Source organism: Kwoniella mangroviensis (assembly GCF_000507465.2).
Source record: "Kwoniella mangroviensis CBS 8507 chromosome 1 map unlocalized Ctg02, whole genome shotgun sequence".
Lineage (NCBI taxonomy): Eukaryota > Fungi > Basidiomycota > Tremellomycetes > Tremellales > Cryptococcaceae > Kwoniella > Kwoniella mangrovensis.
Genome location: NW_027062534.1, coordinates 3,445,044 through 3,465,151, shown reverse-complemented (window position 1 = coordinate 3,465,151; position 20,108 = coordinate 3,445,044). Strand labels below are relative to the sequence as shown.

Here is a 20,108-nt window from a genome sequence, read left to right as displayed (position 1 = left end):
TCGTTTTCGTACTGTTGTATATCACGATTCATTCTCTCAGCATTACCGAATTCCATAACACGACATACACTCATTCATAATGCATGTAAATAATGATAACACAATGACATCTATATAACTTGATTTACTATACAACATATGATGACACAACATGACTGGACATGATGATGAAATGGATTGATGTTACTTTGATTTCGTGCTTCATGGCGTTCTTCTGTATTACACATCACTGACACTCGCTCTTACTTCATCTTAGCTTTTGATACCTTTTCAAAAACAAACATGACTCTTCCTGTCCCACCATTCTCTGCAATCTTCTTCAAATCATGTTTCTTCTTCCTACCCATACCCAAGGGGTCTTCATATTCCTCTGAAAAATCATTCTTCGATCTTGATTTCCTCTTATTTGCAATTCCAGACTTCTTGCGTTTACTAGGTACAGAAGTCGATCCTTCTGAATCTGACCCATCATCGTCATCTTCTTCAGAAGCCGAATCCAACACTTTATCCGGTGTTTCTTCATCGGCGTCGTCATCCTCATCATTCTCAACAATCCTTCTTTTCTTCTTTGTCTTGTGCCTACCGCCCTCTTCAGCCGAAGCCGCAGCGAGTAAAGCGCTCTCGTCTGAGTCCCAGGATTCGTAAAGCATGTTATAGAGTGTGACATCCATGATATTTCGGAAAGAGTGATGATCGTAGGTATCGTAATGAGTCCATTTTCTCAATGCTCGTAATTTCTGTTGTTGTTCGGCAGCAGTCTAGCACAGTCATCACAAGGTCATCAGTATCCTTTTCCACGACATAAGCCAGACATCAAGTGAAGCCTACCTTTCGAAGCATTTTTGCGCTCTGAAAAGCAGACACAAGCGTCAGTTTTATTCTATGATCATCCTGTAAACAAATTTAGCTCACTGGTTTCGGATCGTACTGAGCTGCATTGACAAATCTGGCTTTCTCTTCGTCTCCATCATCATCGTCCTCCGCCACCGTGCTGGTCTCTTCACTGGTCGTTTCCGCAATTTTCCCGCTGACCGTGCAATCGCAACCAAGTAAATCATCTGGTACGTTATATCAGCTATCAGCACTGCCGACCGAGACGCTCAGTCTAGCTCACGAGTCTGACATCCATCAGTATTGAGATTCAAAGTGAAGATATCCCTCAACTCGGCATGGGAGAAAGCTGCACTCTCAAAATTAGCGCAACGATCCGGTACGATATGAGTGATCACCAATAACGACGAGCTCACAATCTTTGCTTTCCTTTCCAGTTTCACCTTGTTCCATCATTTGATCTGAAAGACCCATTTTGGTGATTTGTCTTTGGTATATCTTCTCGTCGATAGCGTTGGTGGTAAGTAATCGATAGATGCAAACGGGTCGTTTTTGACCATCACTATCGGCTGTGGTGAGCCTCAGACTGCGGACGCAGATTAATCATCAAGCTCACCGATGAATCCTTGCCATTGCTTGAAGATCGGTCGAAGGGTTCCTGCAACAATGTGTCAGCATATCGACAACCATGACGTGCGACATATGATGAGACAGCTTACCAGTCACTATCGAAGAGGAATAATCTCGATCCTCTGCACCATAAATATACATCAGCTTGCTGTTGGTTCATAGACAACTGAACTTACCCTATCAAGTTAAGCCCCACTCCGCCCGCCTTGGCACTAAGTAAAAATACGAAGCTATCCTCTCTTCTAACATCTCGGTTGAAAGAATCGACTAATTCCTGTCGTTGCTTTTGAGGGGTGCTTCCATCCAATCGAAGATACGGATATTTTCGGATTTTGCACATATCTTGTATGAGGTTCAGAGTAGCTGTCCAATTCGAAACGACTACTACCTTTTCGGTTGTTTCCTGATGTATTGAGTGAAGCATTTTGTCGAGAACGAGCATTTTACCTATATGAAGCAAGTCAAAGATCAGATTCCTTGGTTGATCTGGCTGGTCTGACCATGGACATCTGGACATACCGCTGGTTGTAACATCGTTGACATTGATGTCAAGAGGTATCGCAGATTTAGCTTCGCTAAGTGCAGAGCCGATTTCATCGGACATGGAACCTTCATCGTCCTTCTTTCGCAACAGCTGTCATACAAGTTAGCTTTGCCGTTTTATGGAAACTCGTAGAAATAGCTTACCATAGGCGAATTGGATATTTTTCGCATCATGTCGACTGTACAATGATCAGCTGTCGCTTCGGTATCCTTTGACAGTCCCGATGACTCACTCAGAGCTAAAGACTGCGTGCCAGCTCCTCCTCTGATGAATCCACCAACGATCGAAGGATTGAGCAGTCGAGCAAGCACCGATAGCTGGAGTAGCGATGGCGCAACGAACAACACATACTCATCTGTAGAGTGTCAGCTACGCTTCGATGTATATCACACTCACTTTTGGGAGGTAAGAAATTCTCCATAACATCCGCTGTTCTACGCAACACGAACTCTTTAGAAAGTTTGTGTAGCTAGTACAAGTGACAATCCTCAGCGCCATTAAGCTCACAAGTCGCAGATTACTTACCTCACTCGCTCTTTCCTCACCCAGCTCGACGACTTTGGGATTAGCCCCGACCGCTCGACCTGCCATGATAGGCTTTTCATATTGTTTGTTGAAAGCATTGTATCTTCCCAACATTCCAGGGCAGGTGAAGTCAACCTTCAGGGGGGTAAGCTCTCTTTCCATGTAATGTATCCGGAGATAAAAGAGCTTACCATAGCCCAGTACTCAGCAAGATCATTTTGAATGGGCGTGCCGGACAAAACTTCCGTAGCGTTAGCTGTCTCTGACCCGACCAGGACCCTTTCGCACTCACTGATTCGACGTTGACAGCTCAAAGCATCGAACATCTTTTTCGTCTTGTTGTCTTTCGACTTCAATCGCTGACCCTCATCGCATACGATAAGACCTATAGGAGGTTGGCATGAAGCCAGCTCTTTGCTACCGACCAGGAGACACAATCGGCCAATCAGCCTCCTATCAAGTCATGCGCGTTCTGAAAGCTTACATCTCTTTTCGCAGCTATAGATAGATCACCATTGATCAGCTTTGGTGACCCGGAAAACAAGGAGTAGGCTGACTTACTCTTTCGTACCCAATAATCAGAACCTGCATATTCTTGTTGTTGATCTGGCGTTCCCATGCCATCAATACATCGCACATCACACTTCAATGATGACTCACAAAGCTTGAGACCCGATAATTAGTACCGTCAGCTACCAGGACGTTGATTCGCTTGTCGGTTTTGGCGGAAGTCCTAGAATGCAGACCTATCAGCGACTACAGCCAAAGTGTGGAGTAAAAGAGGAACTCACCACTTTTTGAATTCCTTTCTCCAATTCTCCACCAGGGTAACCGGACAAACAATCAATACTTTCTGGATGCTGTACATGATGATCAGATTGTATGATCATGGCTAGGCACTGTTTGTCTGATGAAACTCACGTTTGACTCTGATTATCGAAGGGTGATTGATCTTTTCCAAGATTAGTCTTTGAACTACTGTTGTGAGAGCTGTACTCACAGAGCAATGTGTGCATCAATGTGATACTCTGAAGTGTCTTTCCTAAACCCATATCATCTGCTAGAATACATCCCTCCGCTTCTGCCGCTGTATATCCCATGACACAGGAGTACATGAACTGCACGAGCGGCCTGGCCTCAGCTGTCTCTCGGTACGAGTATATATCTAGCTGATCAGAGCTCACCTGTACACCTTCTTTCTGATGTTTCCTCAACAGGGAGCCTAGAATCGGATCCACCACAACATCCACGACGTCCAGGTCACTGAAGAACGGACATGATATCAGCTGAAAGTCAGATATCTGTGTATACTTCCTAGCTCACGGATTCTTTTGCCTCAACATCTCAACCAGCTTTTCTGGTGGTCTAGGCATCACCACTGCACCTTCAGCATTGGGGTTAAACAACGCTCCTCCCCATTCCATCCTCTCTTTACTACTCTTCTCTCCTAAAACAATTCTGTTCCCCTTCGGCTTGATGACGGACGGACCATAGAATGATTGAGCTGCAATAGGTTTTGAAATTGGCATCTCAGGCTTCTGGGAAAGAGGTATACCCGGCGGTGCTGCTGTGAGACCACCTGAAGCGGTCCTTCCAGGAATATACCCTGCTACAGGTTTAGCAGCGTGTGTTTGAGTTGGAGCTTTGAAAGGTTTGGTAAATGTGGTAGCGCGGTATGCGGTTGGACCGAGGATGGATGATGCTTTGGGTCGGTTGAGGATAGTAGTCCCCGCTTTGAATCTGTCCACAATGTCAGCTGGATTGTCGAGAAGGTACACAATCGAGAATTGGTGCTCACTCTTGCTCGGATACCTCCCTGTCGACAAGTACATCGAATCCACCGATCCGTAATTCCTGATCTGCACAGACGTCTCTTTCGCCTTTTCCAGTCACGCCCTTGCTACAAGGCCGGTGTCAGTAGATGATGCCATCTCAACTCAAGGTAACTCACTAATTTCCATCCTCGTCAATCATCGTAATCTTATTACCCTCGACCTTGATGAATGCATCTCCGTCCCATGTCTCTGCAATGGTATCAGTCGTCATGAGTTCTCATGCCCAATCTATTTGGCAGCCAGCACTGAACTCACTATGCTATAGGGATTGACGCCCAGAGCTATCGTCAGCACAGACTACGTACCGATCACACTTATGGACAGCTCACCTTCTTTTGCTGTGGTTTTCTCCTATTATACCTCTGTCAGCTGCATAATGTAGTGGGCATTTATCACGAAGGACTGACTTACCATTGTACCGCAAAATATTCAGCGAATTTACCAGGAGTCACCACCTGGTAGACGTTCCTCCCACTGACCCCTACTGACATTTCCACTCTAGGGGAATCTACAGCTCTACCCTTCCCTTTGCTTGAGCTCCTACTCGCACCTACTTGAGGAGTGAGTGGTATAGGTTGAGGAGTAGCTATTGATCCTACCCCAACTACCTCATCGTCATCATCGTCAGAAGCTGAATCTGATCCTTCAGAACACGAGTCGGGTATGCGATCCGCTTGGGTAGGGATGGAATCTATGATTGCTCCTAGACCCCTTTTGGGCTTTGATCCTGATGGAGAATAAGTCATCTTGGATCTGCCTTCTCTGGCCTGGATGATGAGGGGAGTAGGATAGAGTGAGTGATTGAGGAGAGGGGAGAAGGAAGAGGAAGAGGGACGGATGGTGGCAACATTACTTTTCCGCGCCTGTCTTTTTTGCAGTACCAAGTAACTTACGCGTCAAGATTACATCAACCGGAAAGCATTATAGCTGGGCGGCCTTGACCGCATTCCCCTACAGAATTCAGAGGATTTTGCTGTAAGCCAGACACGTGCTTCAATTTTCCTGGAAAACCAGGTGTTATCCGCATTTTCAGGGCGAGTCAGTACCTTGATGCTAATTCCCGATGATGCAAAGGATGTCGATCGATCGACGGTCATGAGATATATCAACTTACGGCTGCAGTAGTGATGGAACATTAGGCGATGGGGATGAACGATGACGAGTAGATAGATGCATAGACGGTGTCCGAAGACCGAGCACTTCCAGAAAGTGAAAGTGGTCTGATCTTTTCTCAATTCCCAAGTTATAATTGTCTATCAGACTTTAGAATTCATCGTTTAAGCTCTTGGTTCATCTGTTGAATAGTAACTACATTTCTCAAGCAATTCCATTGAGTTCCTACGAATACATATCAGGCGGAATTGCAACACCCCAACATCTTCGACAGAGACTCTCCAACAAGTCTTGTTCTCTACTGTGTATATATCTCTTCACCCGATACGAATACCTGGAATAGATCAAATAGACAATAGACATTCTTATCTTTCACTTAACCTGGATCATCAAGAGACTCAGTACCCTATACAAGATGTCATCTTCATCCTCATCGTCATCAACTTCTGAAACGTCAACCCTGGCCTTGATGACTCCTCCCGACTCATCGCCGGGCTCACCCACAAAGATTCAGTCAGAGTACGAATCGCCTTTCTCCTCTACTCCAATCTCTCGAACACGTTCACCAGCACCCACCAAACCTTTCACCTATACCGACTCCCTTCTTACCCTCACGGATAATGTAACTTCCTCCATCGCTTCATCCATCTACTCAATCGGTGGTGGACCATTGATCTCGGTAGCGAAATTTGCGATATTGCAAATGATGAGTTCTCAGATATCTTATGGGAAATTAACTATTATCACTCCCCAAGGTGAATCCCATACTTTCCCTTCGGAATCAAACAGTACACAAGAAGACGGAGAGGCAGATGGGCAAAAGACAGAAGTTACGATCAAAGTATCAAAAGATAGTTTCTGGTTGAGATTGGTAGCTCAGGGCGATTTGGGTTTTTCAGAATCTTACATGATGAGTGAATGTGAGGTTGATGATCTGGTAGGGGTCTTCAAGGTGAGTAGTATGAATAACTCTCGAATAAAATCGTGATCATGGTTTTAGAGCTTATCTCACTTGTGTCATTCGTTATGAATGAATAGATATTCATCAAATCTTCACCTTCCTCATCATCAACCAACATTTCTGGTGTCCGCACCATCCCATCTAGGATCTTCTCCTTGATCACCTCTTTGACCAACTCCCGATTCGCTAACACCATAACCAACTCGATCTGTAATATTTCAGCTCACTACGATCTGTCGAATGGGATGTTCAGCTCTTTCTTGAGTAAAGATATGACTTATTCATGTGCTATCTATCCCGATCTAGATAAAGATTTGTATGATGGTACAGAAATGAAGAGGAGACAAGGGAAGATTGTAAATGCTTACGATAATGATAAAGGGGAAGACGAACTGGAGCAAGCTCAATTGGCTAAACTAAGGTGAATAACTATATCAATTCCACTTCACCTATGTTCGATTGTAACTCTCAGAAGTGAAAAGCAAGCTGATCGATTTGCGGGGATTTAGACATATAATCAAGAAAGCGGATATCAGACCTGGACATCGAGTATTAGAGATCGGCTCAGGATGGGGAAGTATGGCCATTGAGGTGAGTTACCCAGCTTCTTAGCATAAACGCGAAATCTGGCAAATCTCGCTGATGTGATGGGTTTGGTGGTGTAGGCTGTAAGACAGACCAACTGTACCGTTGACACCATAACGCTTTCGTCTCAGCAGAAAGCTTTGGCTGAGGATAGGATCAAAGCTGCTGGTCTGGCAGGTAGGATAAGGGTCTGGTTGATGGACTATCGAAAGTGAGTGGGAGCTCTCTTTCCTTACTTGCTACCATAAAGGCGGAGGAATAAGACCTTTGGGACAATTGTGCTGCAGAACAGAAGCTTATCACGTTCATTGAGCTTATAGATTACCAGAATCTTGGAAAGGTACCTTCGATCGAGTCGTCTCCATTGAAATGTTAGAAGCCGTGGGAAAAGAATTCATACCTGGTTATTTCGGAGTCCTGAATGAGATGTTGAATGAAAGCGGTGTAGCGTGTATTCAAGTGATCACCATACCTGAATCGAGATTCGAGAAGTGTGAGTGGGGCTGCCGTTCAAGCTCGATATTCCGATTGTATCAATCTGTATTACTTCAGCTGATCAAGAGCTGTTCATACTTGTACTTTTAGACCAACAAGAAGTTGACTTTATCAGAAAATGGATTTTCCCAGGTGGCTTCTTACCTACTGTAACGTACACTTTAGACTCAGCTACTCAGGGGTCAAAGAATAGATTGGTACTTGATAGTATATCGAATATAGGGGTGAGTGAATCTTTTTAAGTTTGTCATCTGGCATTTTTCACTAATATGGTTTGTGATTTTGGTAGCCCCACTACGCTAGGACACTAAGGGAATGGAGACATCGATTCATAGCTAATTTCAATGATTCTGTCATTCCTGCGCTGTTGGATGAACACCCAGAGATGGATCAGGAGGATATTCAGGTATTTAAGAGGAAATGGATATGTAAGTGGTTTCGAGCCAATGAAGACGAGAATAGAAAAGTGGATAGCTAATTACTTTGATTGTCATTGTATCTTGTGCGTTTTTAGATTACTTTGCATATTGTGAAATTGGATTCTCGGAACGTGTATTAGGTGATCATATCTTTACGTTTGTTAGGGAAGGATATTCGGATTACGGATGTTCAACCTGTCAGTAAAACTGTCGGAATTTATCTGCTTTGGGCTTTGCTTGGGGAAATATCAGATTGATGGACAGCTCAGGTTTGATGGAGATGGAAGATGGTGAAATTGGGTATCAGGGTAGAGCCCTCCAGTACTTGACTGCCTTCCATTTGAGTCTAATGAAGTGCAGAAAGAATAGAAAGAAGATGCAAAACGTCGTTATACTTGCTATTGCGTGTTTGCGGAAGATAAGTAAACATGGTACATTTCACTCTCATTACAACCATTATACAAGTCAAATGCAAGATAAGTTCTATATCAAGGCAGAGTATAATTAGCAAGTATCCCTTTCAAACAAATCTGAACACTAAATGACTGCAGACTCACACAAAACAATCACGTCAATACAATACAGTTGGGTTGTTTCCCCCGTTCTTCTTCATTGGTCATCTTCTTCTAAATACACTCTTCTTAGCTTGTTTACGATCTGCCAACAAACCCGATTCTTCCAAATGCATCCTAGCTAATTTGAGATGGTAGGGTTGTAAAGGTCCTGTGGGATGCGCTGAATGGGGTTGAAGATCTTTGGCTATGATTGATGGTAAGCTATGTAGCCGATGAGAACAAGTATATACGTCACAGGTATGGCATGTCTGTACTACGGAGGGACAAGGGACATAGAATTGATGAACGTACCCATTTCAATCACATCAGCTATGAATATCTTGGCCATACCTGCTACTACCATTGATATCTGGGGTGAAGCATGTTGATCGTATAATTCTCTGTTGAGCTGTAAACAATTGATAACAAGTTCAATTCCGATCTTTGAGGTTGACGAGACGAGATCACTCACCCTCTTGATTGCATTCTTATTCAAAGCGACAGTTGAGAATGTATCGAATCGTTTGGCCTGTTCCGCATCCAGCTGATCACGCAGAAGGCTAATAACATATCATTACGATTTCAGTAAGTAGCACTCTGGATGACCTGTTGCTGGTGTCACACTTACAATGTTTCTGCTCTTCTTTTCTTCCCTTTCATATCAATCTCCTTTTCTCTCTCCCTCTCCTTCTGTCTCTCTAATCTCAATCTCAACCCTTCCGAAATATCTTTATCCGTCCTTTTGGATGTTCTCGGTACCTCCTGAACCCCTTCACCTTCACCATCTGCTTCTTGTTCTTGATCCTGTTCACCTTCCTGTTCCTGCTCGTGATCTTGCTCGTGATCGTCCTCTTCTTCGTCCTCATCATACTCCTCATTCAACCTTCTCCTAGCCCTCGGTACAGCTATCAGATCATTCTCATCCACATCGTCATCTTCGTCCAATAATACTCTGTCCAAGCGGCGTTTCTTGCCTGTTCGTTTTGGCGAGGAGGCTGCTGATGGGGCGGGAGATCCTCGGGCTGAAGAGGGGAGCGCTAAGTGTGACATTACAAAATACACCTCGTGGATGGGTGTAATAAAGATAGAGAAGAGAGACAGATAGAAAGGAGATGGGCTATATATGTCGGTGTGATGAGAGAGTGACGGAGGCGGAATCAAATTTGAGTGGTTGCTCTCGTACAGAATCAAGCTTAAATTCTGTTTGCGACAAAAAGAGAAGTGAGCGAGATCGAGGTAGGTTTCGTGGACCTGTTCTTCTTATGCATTGACATAACCCCACTTGTCGACAGTAGAATCACCCTGAAAGTATCTTCAGCCAGAATGAGAGGTCTTGCCGCCATTGGACCAATGCGAGGCGCAATATTGGGCAAAGACATACCCCTCTCTCAACCATTCCTCCACACTCGACAACTATCTTCAAGTCCATCTTCCAGCTCAAGCAGTCGTATACGGCATGGCTATTCAACGCCTACTCCAGCACGTCTCAGACCCTCGTCTAGACCGAGGATATTATCTCTTCTTCCCCTCCAATCCCAGCGTATATCTACTCCATCGTCCATTCGATCCTTCTCAGTCCTCCCATCCTCGCTCAATCCGTCTCTGCCAGAAGTGATAGAAGAAGCCCACGCAATTACAACAACCGACGAAGCCCTCACTCCAGTGTCAACGATATTCGACCCCGTCATCGACCCATTATCGAGCTTACTATTGGAAATCAATCATCCGTTCGGATATGGAATATCCATCATATGTATCACTTTACTAGTCCGAACAATATTCACCTTGCCTGTCTCTCTATGGCAAAGGAAACGAGCGTTGAAAACGAAGCAAATAGTGGAACCTGAATTGAAAATCATCAATGAGAGATTGGCAAAGTCCATAGCAAGGGATTATAGGAAGGCGGGAAAGGGGTATAAAGAGTATTTGTTGGAAGTGAGGAGGCAGGTGAGTGGAACTTTGACACATCAAGTCTTTCTGTTATCTCATACCCTTTCAATTGTTCAACCCCCGCAACATGTTCCATTTCTCATAGACTGATACTGATCCTGTCTTCACCACAAACGCATTGCGATAGGTCGCAAAAGCCCAATCTGCATTACACAAAAAACATTCTACCCATCCATTCATAACCACCTGGGCCCCTCTTTTAATGCACATACCAATATTCGTCACTCTCTCACTGACCATACGACGTACATTGGAAATCACAAACTCGCCGTTCTCTAACGAGAATTTCCTATGGTTAGACCATTTAGGTGAGGTTGATCCATATGGTGTGCTTCCAATCCTTGGATCATGTTTGGCATTTGGGAACGCCGAATTAATGGGGATGAAGAGAAGTCAGCAGTCTGTAAAGACAGATCAGGTCGATAATGATAAAATAAGAGATCAAGTGAATAAAGAAGATATATTACCTACTCCACAACCTAGACCCCAATCTCAACAAGATGGTCCAAAACCTCAGCCATCAGGTTTATTCTCCCATAAACAGAATCCTACCACCCATAACCATTCGCATAAATCCATTCCCACTTCAAACAGATCGCGTAAATTGTCTACCTCCTCATCAGCCAGTGTAGCTCAGCAATCACAACAACCAAAAGGGACTAACCCTCTAGTTGAGGTACCTCAGGAGGACGTTCCGGTACCTTTCTCTCCTGCAAGACAACAGGAAATAAGAAGGAATTTCTTAGCTGGAGTATTGAGGTTTAGTGCTGTAGGATTCGGTCTGATAGCTAGTCAAATGCCTGCTGTGAGTAAATCGAGCTCATCTGCGGCCCATAGATATATACTTTCAAGAGTTAAGACTGACTGGTGGGTTCTTCGATATCAGGGAGTGACGCTCTACTGGGTAACTTCGATAGCATTTTCATTGGTCCAGAATCTAGTACTCAGCTGGTGGCCTCAGTATAAAGCTCAACGAGAGAAGGCGAAGTTGTTGGCGGAAATGGCAGCAGGGAGATAGGTCGTACATCACCTACACTTCATCCGGAAGACAAATACTGTAATCCGAGAGGAGAGGTCGAGAGTGAGAACGATAACAGTCAAAGTCGCTCTATGCAGGGTACTCGGATGAACACGAATAGATAGTGAATGTCAATATCACAGCTCATAAACCATGATGTAATGTACCAGATGTATTACCAGTTTGTCGTCATTCAATGGATTGAATATGATACATTCCAGTCCGCCTCTTCAAACAACGATACATGAGCATTTATGCTAAACCTCTACCTTGTACGATTGATCTATTCGCTACATGATGAATCCGATCTTTCACATACTGCTCTACATCTACTTCTCATCATCTTTCATTAAATCGCTCTTCTCTTTATGTCCCCTCCATTTGGGTAAACCATCTTTCACATCTACACATCTTCTTTCGTAGAAGATATGGCAATCAGCTTTGAGTTCAGGTGGGAAACCCTGGACCTTCCTTGCTCCCTTGCCTGAATCACCTTCTTCACCGTGATTGCCATCCTTGTTCTGCTCTTTACTCCGTTTGACCTCTTTGTGAGTACGAGTCCATTCAAAGGCAGGTGGGAAAGCCATAATCATATTTCTACCTTCGTCCATCAACGGTGAACCACATGCTCTACATGATATTTTCCGAGGTAAGGGGGTGGGAGTGGATGATAGTGGGTGAACTTCCCCGTGAGCAGATAAGAACCCAATCCATTTGGAATCAGCATCGGAGTCGAGTCGGACGTTTTTCTTGTGGAATATACATGAATGTTGATATGGTGCGCCTAAGGTACCCAATAAGCATTTCAGACGATGTACGATGGTAGTTGGTGAACTCACCATGTAATCGTTGACAATCTTCACAATGACAAATCTTTGATCCAGCCGGATCATCATTATACACAAAAGCGACTATATCCCAAATCACAGCCTATCAGTTTTTCTTCACATTCCCTTCCATCAACCTCTCTCAACATATCACCCTCACCTCAATTCTCTCCCCTTCTATGAGTGTTTTGTCGATACATACCCTTTCCACACCAACAGCTTTCTCTCCATTTCGTCTCCCAACCCTCTTTATCCGCTCCAACACTGAATGGGGGCTCTTTCAACCAATCGTCATCCTCATGTTTTTCTTGGTCTTTTTCGTCCGATTCGTTCGCCTTAGTAGATGCCTTGGAATGATCGTGGTCCGATCGGATTCGCTTGGTAGCTGGTCGGACGGTCTCTGGTACGTGGTCTGAGGCCATGGTAGAAAGTGATTATTGATGTAGGTCTTTTGTCCAAGTAGCTGACCTGACGAGCTTGTAGTCTATCTATTTTATACCTTGTATATATGCAGAGGTCTATGTGTCTATTCCTGCTCTTCCATTCAATCGATCGAAGATTTCTTCAAATCTTGACGTCAACCCGATCAGATCGACCTTTTGAATTTACGAAATGTTGGAATCGGATCTATGGAGTCTCCACAACCATCACTTTCTACCACGTGGCTCGAAATCGTCTGTGCGTCATACATGATTGATGCTTACATGGTTGCTTCCGAAGGACTGCGTAATCCCGTCCCGAGTCCTGAGCCCTATACTAAGCACTAGTCAACGGGACTTTTGTTAGGTCACATGCAAGTATTGGGACTCTGGGGCAATCCTCTGGATGTGGATCACCGTCCATTCCCGCCGGCATCAATTTATAGGCGAGAATGATGTTCGTCAAAGCTGATGCCAAGGACTTTCCGGACCGGCAGAAGGGAAAGATGAAAATCTATAAGAAGACGACGTCGTCAAGTGCACCCCTGCATTTGAAGATAGATCATCCTATTGACATTATCACTTGAAAGCGACTGCAAAATGTTTGGAAGGCTTATAGCGATCTCATCAATCATACTGTCTTTCACGTCCCTGGTCACTGCTCAATCGACTTCGACCGCTCCTGTGCCTACGGGTGTACCGGTTCAAGGAGACTATAATGGACCGCTGAGACCAAGAGTACATTACTCACCTCCCAAGGTATGTCAGACCTGCATTTCAGTCGAACAGTCTGAGATATGTGCTGATCCTGCCTTTGTAGGGATTCATGAACGATCCTAATGGTTTATTCAAGGATGTCAATGGAACATGGCATTTGTATTACCAATGTGAGTGTAGCTGCACTCACCTTGATCACTGAAAACATGAAGCGAACATTCAGCTGATGCACCTCTCTACCATAGACAACCCCACGGACGTCGTAGCAGGCAATCAACATTGGGGTCACGCTACCTCCCCAGATCTATACACCTGGACAAATCAACCTATCGCCTTATTCCCACCTAACTCCACTTCAGGCGTATTCTCAGGATCCATCGTCGTTGATCCAGAGAATACATCGGGTTTCTTCCCCAACTCTACGAATGGAGTAGTCGCCATCTACACCTTGAACACTCCAGAGAAACAAGTTCAAGAGATAGCTTATTCTTTCGATGATGGATATACATTCACTCCTTACTCTGGCAATCCCGTGTTAGATGTCGGTTCCAACCAATTCAGAGATCCAAAGGTTGTTCGATATGGTGATAGCTGGGTAATGGTCATTGCTTTCGCATCAGAATACGTTATTGGTATATACACTTCACCCGATCTCAAAGAATGGACTCATGCGTCCAACGTATCTCACATCGGGTTTTTGGGTGTTCAATACGAATGTCCAAACTTGGTCGAAATACCCATTCGAAACAGTAGTACCGGTACGGATAAAGGATGGGTATTGACTATCTCTATCAATCCCGGTGCACCTCTTGGTGGATCCATAACCCAATATTTCCCGGGAGAATTTAACGGAACTCATTTCGTACCTCATGATGGAGCGACCAGACTCAGTAATTTCGGTAAAGATGATTATGCTGGACAATTCTTCTATAATGAGAGTGTATCGATAGGATGGGCAAGTAATTGGGAATATACAAATTTGGTACCTACCGCAACAGAAGGTTGGAGATCATCTATGACTTTACCCAGAGAGAATTATCTGATAGATAGTGGTGTGAGAGGTTGGGAGCTGGTTCAGGAGATATATGATATACAACCTATCTTATCCGACCAACTAGCATCATCGGACAACCTGGTTAATACTACATCCCAAGTTGACTTTGGTAATTCGACATCAGTCTATTTCGATATGAACATTACCTACCCTGCCGATGTCACTTTCTCCACTTACGCTTCTATCAATTTCACTTTCTCCACCCAATCTTCCAATGAACAATTCAAGGGAGGATATATCTTGACTGGCTCAACTCCTAATACAATCTGGGTAGATAGAGGTAATACAAATGGTTTTGATTATCCTCTTTTCACAAACAAGTTCTCGGCAAGTCAGGTGAGTACATATACTTATCTTTGTCCCTTCTTCGGAAGAGACACATGGGTGTCGAGTTTGCCAATTCTCATCTGACTTACTCATGCTAACTCAATACCTGGCGCAGGTCAAACCCGCTGAAAGGATCCAAGGTATAATCGACCATAGTCTGTTCGAATTCTATGTGGATAATGGGTCAGTCGTAGGGACCGTAGACGTCTACCCTACTGAACCATTCACAAGCTTATCGATTGGGACTGGTGATCTACCAGAGGGGTCTACCGTATCTTTACAGGTCTGGGGATTGAAAGATACTTGGGCGTAGTGGCTTAGCGCCTTCGTAATCCAACTCATAATACAGTACCTTGATCAAGTGGACAATATCAATCGTAGTCAAAAATGAATTTCTATAATATTTGATAATCAAATTGCATTTCTAGCTACCTACTAAAGATAATCAAGCCAAAACAACGATCGGATAACGCAAGACAACCTAATACTGTATTCCGTGATCACTCAGTGATCACTCAATTCACACATCTATACAATAATTCACACAGAAACGGAAACCGAAGTATAGTGATCTAATTGAACAATCGAAAAGCTTTTAACTAATCTTGATTCAGCTAGAAAGGTTCGGTAAGACTGATTCAACTGAATGAAAGAGGAATGCCTCAACTCTTTTATAAAGTATAACGGAATTTCAAATCCTGTTTATCAGTCAAATCTTCGAATTCTCCTCCATCGGGAATCGAGGGATCGGGAGCTTGACCGGCAGCTACCATCTTATCCCTGAGCTTGTTCTGTCTGGCGTAGTAGATTCTCAATAACAAGAATAATACCACTTGACCGGCCATACAGGCTAAACAGGTCGTGTATCCTGAGATGTAAGCTGGAGTTTGGCCTGAGACCCATGCAATAGAATCCCGGTAGTACATAATAAGCCTCGTTCCTTTTTTCCTTCACAGCTTGAAGAGAGGTAACTTACAGAGGACCGATGATATTTCCTACGCAATATCCGATGAATGCCATACCTACTACTACACTTCTTTTGGTGAATCCAGCTGTATTTTGACTATTACCTACATCAGCTATATTGTTCCTACTTTTGATTGGATTGCAGCCGACTTACCCTGGGATACCCATACATAAAGCCGAAGAACCGACAAAAGAAGGCATCAACAGCACACCAATGGTCTTTCCAGCTTTGTTAGACGTCGGTAGAGTGATCTGAAGGATCATTCCGATAGCTGAAGGTAGTAACCAAAGTATCATACACCAGTGTCTGGCATTTTTGAATCGTATGGCGCAATATCCACAGGAAGCGATTTCGATGGTTACTGCTGCACCGTAGGCGATACCAAACTATCAAAGGAAAATTGTAAACAGCAATCGGTGTGGTGGAACGACATATGGTCAAGTTTGGTATTGGTGAGTCATAAGTTGGAGACTGACCAATGAAGATTGTAGATCTGTCCAACCAATCGATTTAATCACCAGACCTTTATAAGTCGATACACCACCGTTGATAACTTCGTTCAATACACATGCCCAGAATAGAATATGTCCACTGGGATCGATACGGGGGTCCAAAGCCTAAGAGTTATGCACAACAGTCAGTCTCAGTCTCAATCTCAGTGTCCATAAACCACAGTTTCTTATGTTATCGGAGCTTACTCACTTCCTTTACTTGATCCCATTTCCATTCCCTATTCAAAATACCCGTTCTATTACTCCTGATCCTCTCTGCAGCTTGTACCTTCTGAGCATCATTCAACCACCTAACTCTCATAGGTGAAGAAGGGAACATTGCGAAAACTGCAAAACTCCAAATGATAGTCATGACACCCTCAATGATAAAGATGTATCTCCAAGAATCCAATTTTCCATCGATGAGACCCATCCCATAAGAGATCAATGCTCCGATGGCGTTTCCTAAACCATTCATAGAGTACCAGATCGCTACTCTGAATGGCTGTTCGCGTCTCGTGTACCACATTCCTGAATCCACGTACAGTTAGCACAAACACCTAAGATTGGAAGGGTGAATGAACATACCGGTTACGATGATATATGCTGGGGTAAGAGCAGATTCGAATACACCTTGGAAAAATCTCACAGCGGCGATATCGGCAAACTTTTGGGTAGCAGCTGAACACATGAGGATACCGCCCCAGATGAACATGATTACTGGATTGAAGAGAAATCAGTATTGGTGAAGTGGGTGGTATGATCTATAACACTCACCACCAAGGAATCGACCAATGTGGTAACCTAGTATTAAATATATTAGCTGGAGGTATCAGAAGGACGTCAAACGATGAATCACTCACGTTGACTTAGCCAAGCTTGAGGATATTCAGCAACGAGATAACCTGCGCAATGATTTCCAAAACATCAGCAAGTCGGAACTGATTTTTCTTGTAGAGATGTAGGACATACCGATATAGAATAAAGAAGTCAACAGAGAATATTCCTGTCCTACCAAACCCAAATCTTTCTTGACTCCAAAAACAGCAGCATAGGCCAAAGCTGATTTATCGATATATTGTATACAATATGAGATACACATCATAGGCATGAGGTACATATCGATTCGACGAAGTAATTTCTTATTCGACTCGTCGGTATATGTACCAATTGCATGAGAAGCCAAAAACGCATTGGCATCTTCAGTCTCTGGGATTGTACCAAGATGGGCATCTGGTCCTTGGGATTTATTGTCGGCACGACATGGACACCGTCCACAGAAGATTTATCGTCGATAGTTGACATTGTGAACTTGTCGGGTTGATCTAATTTAAGCTAGTGTAAGGACACATAAGTCTGAGGTTGACATGCAATGTCATCCGTATATATACATTTGTTAAGGATAGATAGCATATAGTATTTCTAACATCATGGCCAGATAACACGATAAGGATCAATATGAAGTCGCTCAACCATCGCTCAACCATCGCTCAACCATCGCTCAACCATCGCTCAACCATCGCTCAACCATCTGCCAACGAAGTAAGAAAGACCCCATTCATGATTTGCCTTGTGAACAAAGTTGCACGACAAACCTTGGCAAATCGGGAATGGTAGGGAAATTCCTATTCGCTCTTGATAAGGTCTTATCTTCAGTTGGATCGAATTGGCCGACTATCTCGAGGTCATCTCCGAAAACGCGTAAACCCAGTCAAATCAGTTAGCCGACTGAATCCAGGTCAAAGGAATTTCGAACTCACCGAGCTGCTTGATGTTCGTATCGTCCCCTCGTATCGCTGGTGGTCAACTCTGAGCACTCGATTAGACTACTCACTACCTCATCTCTCGCACCACATCTATATCTGTATATCATCACTGTTCACCATCGCTCTTGCAAAGGTCACTACCGAATATGAAGCTTCACCTATGTGCACTAATATCCTTACTAGGCTCAATCGCAGCTTCTCAGTCCCAAAAACCACTCGAAACCGCCCCATCTCCATATGTACCACTCCATCCAGAGCTTGAAGCCAGGTCAAGGGAGATACTGGCAAAGTATCCATTGATCGATACTCATATCGACTTACCGGCGACGATGCGAACGATCAACCGTCGACCGATGGATGCTATACCGAAATTGAACGAATCTCATCCTGGTCATTTCGACTTACCGAGAGCGAAGGCTGCTGGATTGGGCGGAGCGTTCTTTACTGCAAACGCACCGTGTCCTGGGGCTTGTGAGTGAAGCCGGCTACTTCAATTGCGGATTTTGAAGGTTGATATGTGTGGAGCATAGATGGGAGAGATGTTGGACCCGATTTCCTGGACCCTACCGAAGTAAGCTTTCACTGACAACTGAATTCCTAATGTTGATGATGTTGGCTGACTCAAGTGTAGACTGTCCAACATGTTCTAGAATCCATTGATCTAGTAAAGAACACCTTGGCGTACTATCCTACTCTTATGAAAGGTGCTCGGACCGCTCAGGATGTGAGAGGTGCATTCTCGGAAGGTAGATTGGCCGTATTGATGGGCCTTGAAGGGTGAGCAAGTGATACCTCTCTGTGCCCGCAGCTGTGAAGCAGGATGCATGGACTGATGCGATGCGATTATCAGGACACACGGACTAGCCAACTCTCTCAGCACTTTACGGATATACGCCGAATTGGGTGTGAGATACGTGACTCTCACCCATGTCTGTCACAGTGTAAGTTTTCTCATCTCCTACATAGATAGTAAGACAGAGACTATTGCTGACAAAATTGCTCTCACTCAGTCATTCGCAAGCTCTAATGGAGGAGGTGCAGGTACATCAGGATCGACCATCCCACCTGCTCATCCGGGTAACGGTCTGACACCGTGGGGTATCGAGCTAGTCCATGAGCTGAACAGGCTGGGTGTCATGGTGGATCTCTCACACACCTCAGATAATACTGCCAGGGACGCCATCAAGGCTTCCAAGGCACCTGTCGTGTGGACTCATTCAGGTGCAAGGGCCATCAACAATCATCCTAGGAATGTCCCTGATGATATTTTGGAGATGATTGGGGATGGGCCTGATAAAAACAATGGGATCATGTGAGTGCCATATTCTATGATACAATACAAATTCTTGCGCATGACTATCAGCTCATATCTTGAACGACCTACGTCGACTCTCTTAGCCCCTCGGTGCTCTTCTCAACTTTCATCGATCCGAACAACGCCACTACAGCCCGAGTTGTAGATCATATCGAACATATAGCTAAAATCGTAGGGAAGAATCATGTAGGTTTGGGAAGCGATTTCAACGGTATCAGCTTGGCTGTGGAGGGTATGGAAGATGTTAGCAAATGGCCCAATATGGTAAGTCATCGAGTGCCTTCATGGTGCTCATCAACCTAGAGATCCGAGAGAAACGTAAGCTTAAAGCACATTTTGCTTTCCTGGTGATCCACAGATACAAGAATTACTTTCTCGAGGATGGACGGAACCTGAAATAGCTGGTATAATGGGTGGTAATCTCTTACGGGTGATGGAAGAGGTCGAAGTCGTCAAGAATGATTTATCGAATTTACCTCCTTCTCCTGAGGTTTACTACAAGAGAACGGATCTTCCAGCTCACGAATGGGTGAGTAGTCTTATCATGTTTAACGTTGGAAGGATCAAGCTGATATCGGCGTGACAGGGAGGTCCCAATATGGCTTATCTCGCACCTGATGTGCAGAACATCGTAGTTCAGCAGAGGAGACTGAGGGACGAGCTGTAGCTCTGGTGTTTTCATATTCTGCATGCATACGAGTACAAGGGTACATTCATTCAGCATCCATGCTCTGATTGCAAGATGCGGGAACTACTCCATATCAC

General features: G+C 44.3%; 8 protein-coding genes across 8 annotated transcripts; 4 read left to right on the top strand and 4 right to left on the bottom strand.

Annotated features, from left to right (window-relative positions):
• Nucleotides 1-242: 242 nt before the first annotated feature.
• I203_106423 (uncharacterized protein) lies at nucleotides 243-5,111 on the bottom strand (the record flags this gene model as incomplete). Its single annotated transcript, XM_065517967.1, has 28 exons — nucleotides 243-758; nucleotides 829-849; nucleotides 913-1,058; nucleotides 1,115-1,180; nucleotides 1,248-1,393; nucleotides 1,448-1,489; nucleotides 1,551-1,583; nucleotides 1,638-1,908; nucleotides 1,981-2,095; nucleotides 2,149-2,183; nucleotides 2,238-2,322; nucleotides 2,379-2,474; nucleotides 2,531-2,665; nucleotides 2,722-2,771; nucleotides 2,823-2,947; nucleotides 3,015-3,028; nucleotides 3,092-3,136; nucleotides 3,191-3,263; nucleotides 3,322-3,390; nucleotides 3,452-3,482; nucleotides 3,531-3,648; nucleotides 3,715-3,793; nucleotides 3,854-4,270; nucleotides 4,329-4,430; nucleotides 4,482-4,554; nucleotides 4,612-4,624; nucleotides 4,695-4,716; nucleotides 4,777-5,111. The coding sequence occupies 28 exons, from the start codon at nucleotides 5,109-5,111 to the stop codon at nucleotides 243-245; spliced, it is 3,273 nt and encodes a 1,090-aa protein (XP_065373271.1).
• A 782-nt stretch (nucleotides 5,112-5,893) lies between these two features.
• Nucleotides 5,894-8,143, top strand: I203_106422 (uncharacterized protein; the record flags this gene model as incomplete). The annotated part of the gene is made up of 8 exons (XM_019150935.1): nucleotides 5,894-6,430; nucleotides 6,517-6,860; nucleotides 6,949-7,030; nucleotides 7,105-7,235; nucleotides 7,345-7,517; nucleotides 7,610-7,743; nucleotides 7,809-7,947; nucleotides 8,034-8,143. 8 exons carry the CDS (start codon nucleotides 5,894-5,896, stop codon nucleotides 8,141-8,143), a joined length of 1,650 nt encoding a protein of 549 aa, XP_018999812.1.
• Nucleotides 8,144-8,554: 411 nt separating this feature from the next.
• I203_106421 (uncharacterized protein) lies at nucleotides 8,555-9,542 on the bottom strand (the record flags this gene model as incomplete). Its single annotated transcript, XM_019150934.1, has 4 exons — nucleotides 8,555-8,697; nucleotides 8,805-8,901; nucleotides 8,965-9,052; nucleotides 9,121-9,542. 4 exons carry the CDS (start codon nucleotides 9,540-9,542, stop codon nucleotides 8,555-8,557), a joined length of 750 nt encoding a protein of 249 aa, XP_018999811.1.
• Nucleotides 9,543-9,815: 273 nt separating this feature from the next.
• On the top strand, nucleotides 9,816-11,460 carry I203_106420 (uncharacterized protein; the record flags this gene model as incomplete). The annotated part of the gene is made up of 3 exons (XM_019150933.1): nucleotides 9,816-10,439; nucleotides 10,570-11,247; nucleotides 11,329-11,460. 3 exons carry the CDS (start codon nucleotides 9,816-9,818, stop codon nucleotides 11,458-11,460), a joined length of 1,434 nt encoding a protein of 477 aa, XP_018999810.1.
• A 329-nt stretch (nucleotides 11,461-11,789) lies between these two features.
• I203_106419 (uncharacterized protein) lies at nucleotides 11,790-12,709 on the bottom strand (the record flags this gene model as incomplete). Its single annotated transcript, XM_019150932.1, has 3 exons — nucleotides 11,790-12,244; nucleotides 12,300-12,371; nucleotides 12,490-12,709. The coding sequence occupies 3 exons, from the start codon at nucleotides 12,707-12,709 to the stop codon at nucleotides 11,790-11,792; spliced, it is 747 nt and encodes a 248-aa protein (XP_018999809.1).
• Nucleotides 12,710-13,306: 597 nt separating this feature from the next.
• On the top strand, nucleotides 13,307-15,117 carry I203_106418 (uncharacterized protein; the record flags this gene model as incomplete). Its single annotated transcript, XM_019150931.1, has 4 exons — nucleotides 13,307-13,465; nucleotides 13,527-13,593; nucleotides 13,669-14,813; nucleotides 14,920-15,117. The coding sequence occupies 4 exons, from the start codon at nucleotides 13,307-13,309 to the stop codon at nucleotides 15,115-15,117; spliced, it is 1,569 nt and encodes a 522-aa protein (XP_018999808.1).
• A 358-nt stretch (nucleotides 15,118-15,475) lies between these two features.
• On the bottom strand, nucleotides 15,476-17,567 carry I203_106417 (uncharacterized protein; the record flags this gene model as incomplete). The annotated part of the gene is made up of 10 exons (XM_065517966.1): nucleotides 15,476-15,599; nucleotides 15,781-15,867; nucleotides 15,925-16,157; nucleotides 16,248-16,388; nucleotides 16,474-16,793; nucleotides 16,851-16,982; nucleotides 17,040-17,066; nucleotides 17,126-17,167; nucleotides 17,235-17,471; nucleotides 17,534-17,567. The coding sequence occupies 10 exons, from the start codon at nucleotides 17,565-17,567 to the stop codon at nucleotides 15,476-15,478; spliced, it is 1,377 nt and encodes a 458-aa protein (XP_065373270.1).
• A 607-nt stretch (nucleotides 17,568-18,174) lies between these two features.
• I203_106416 (uncharacterized protein) lies at nucleotides 18,175-20,010 on the top strand (the record flags this gene model as incomplete). Its single annotated transcript, XM_019150929.1, has 8 exons — nucleotides 18,175-18,499; nucleotides 18,559-18,599; nucleotides 18,660-18,805; nucleotides 18,879-18,969; nucleotides 19,039-19,340; nucleotides 19,427-19,607; nucleotides 19,702-19,872; nucleotides 19,930-20,010. The coding sequence occupies 8 exons, from the start codon at nucleotides 18,175-18,177 to the stop codon at nucleotides 20,008-20,010; spliced, it is 1,338 nt and encodes a 445-aa protein (XP_018999806.1).
• Nucleotides 20,011-20,108: the final 98 nt, after the last annotated feature.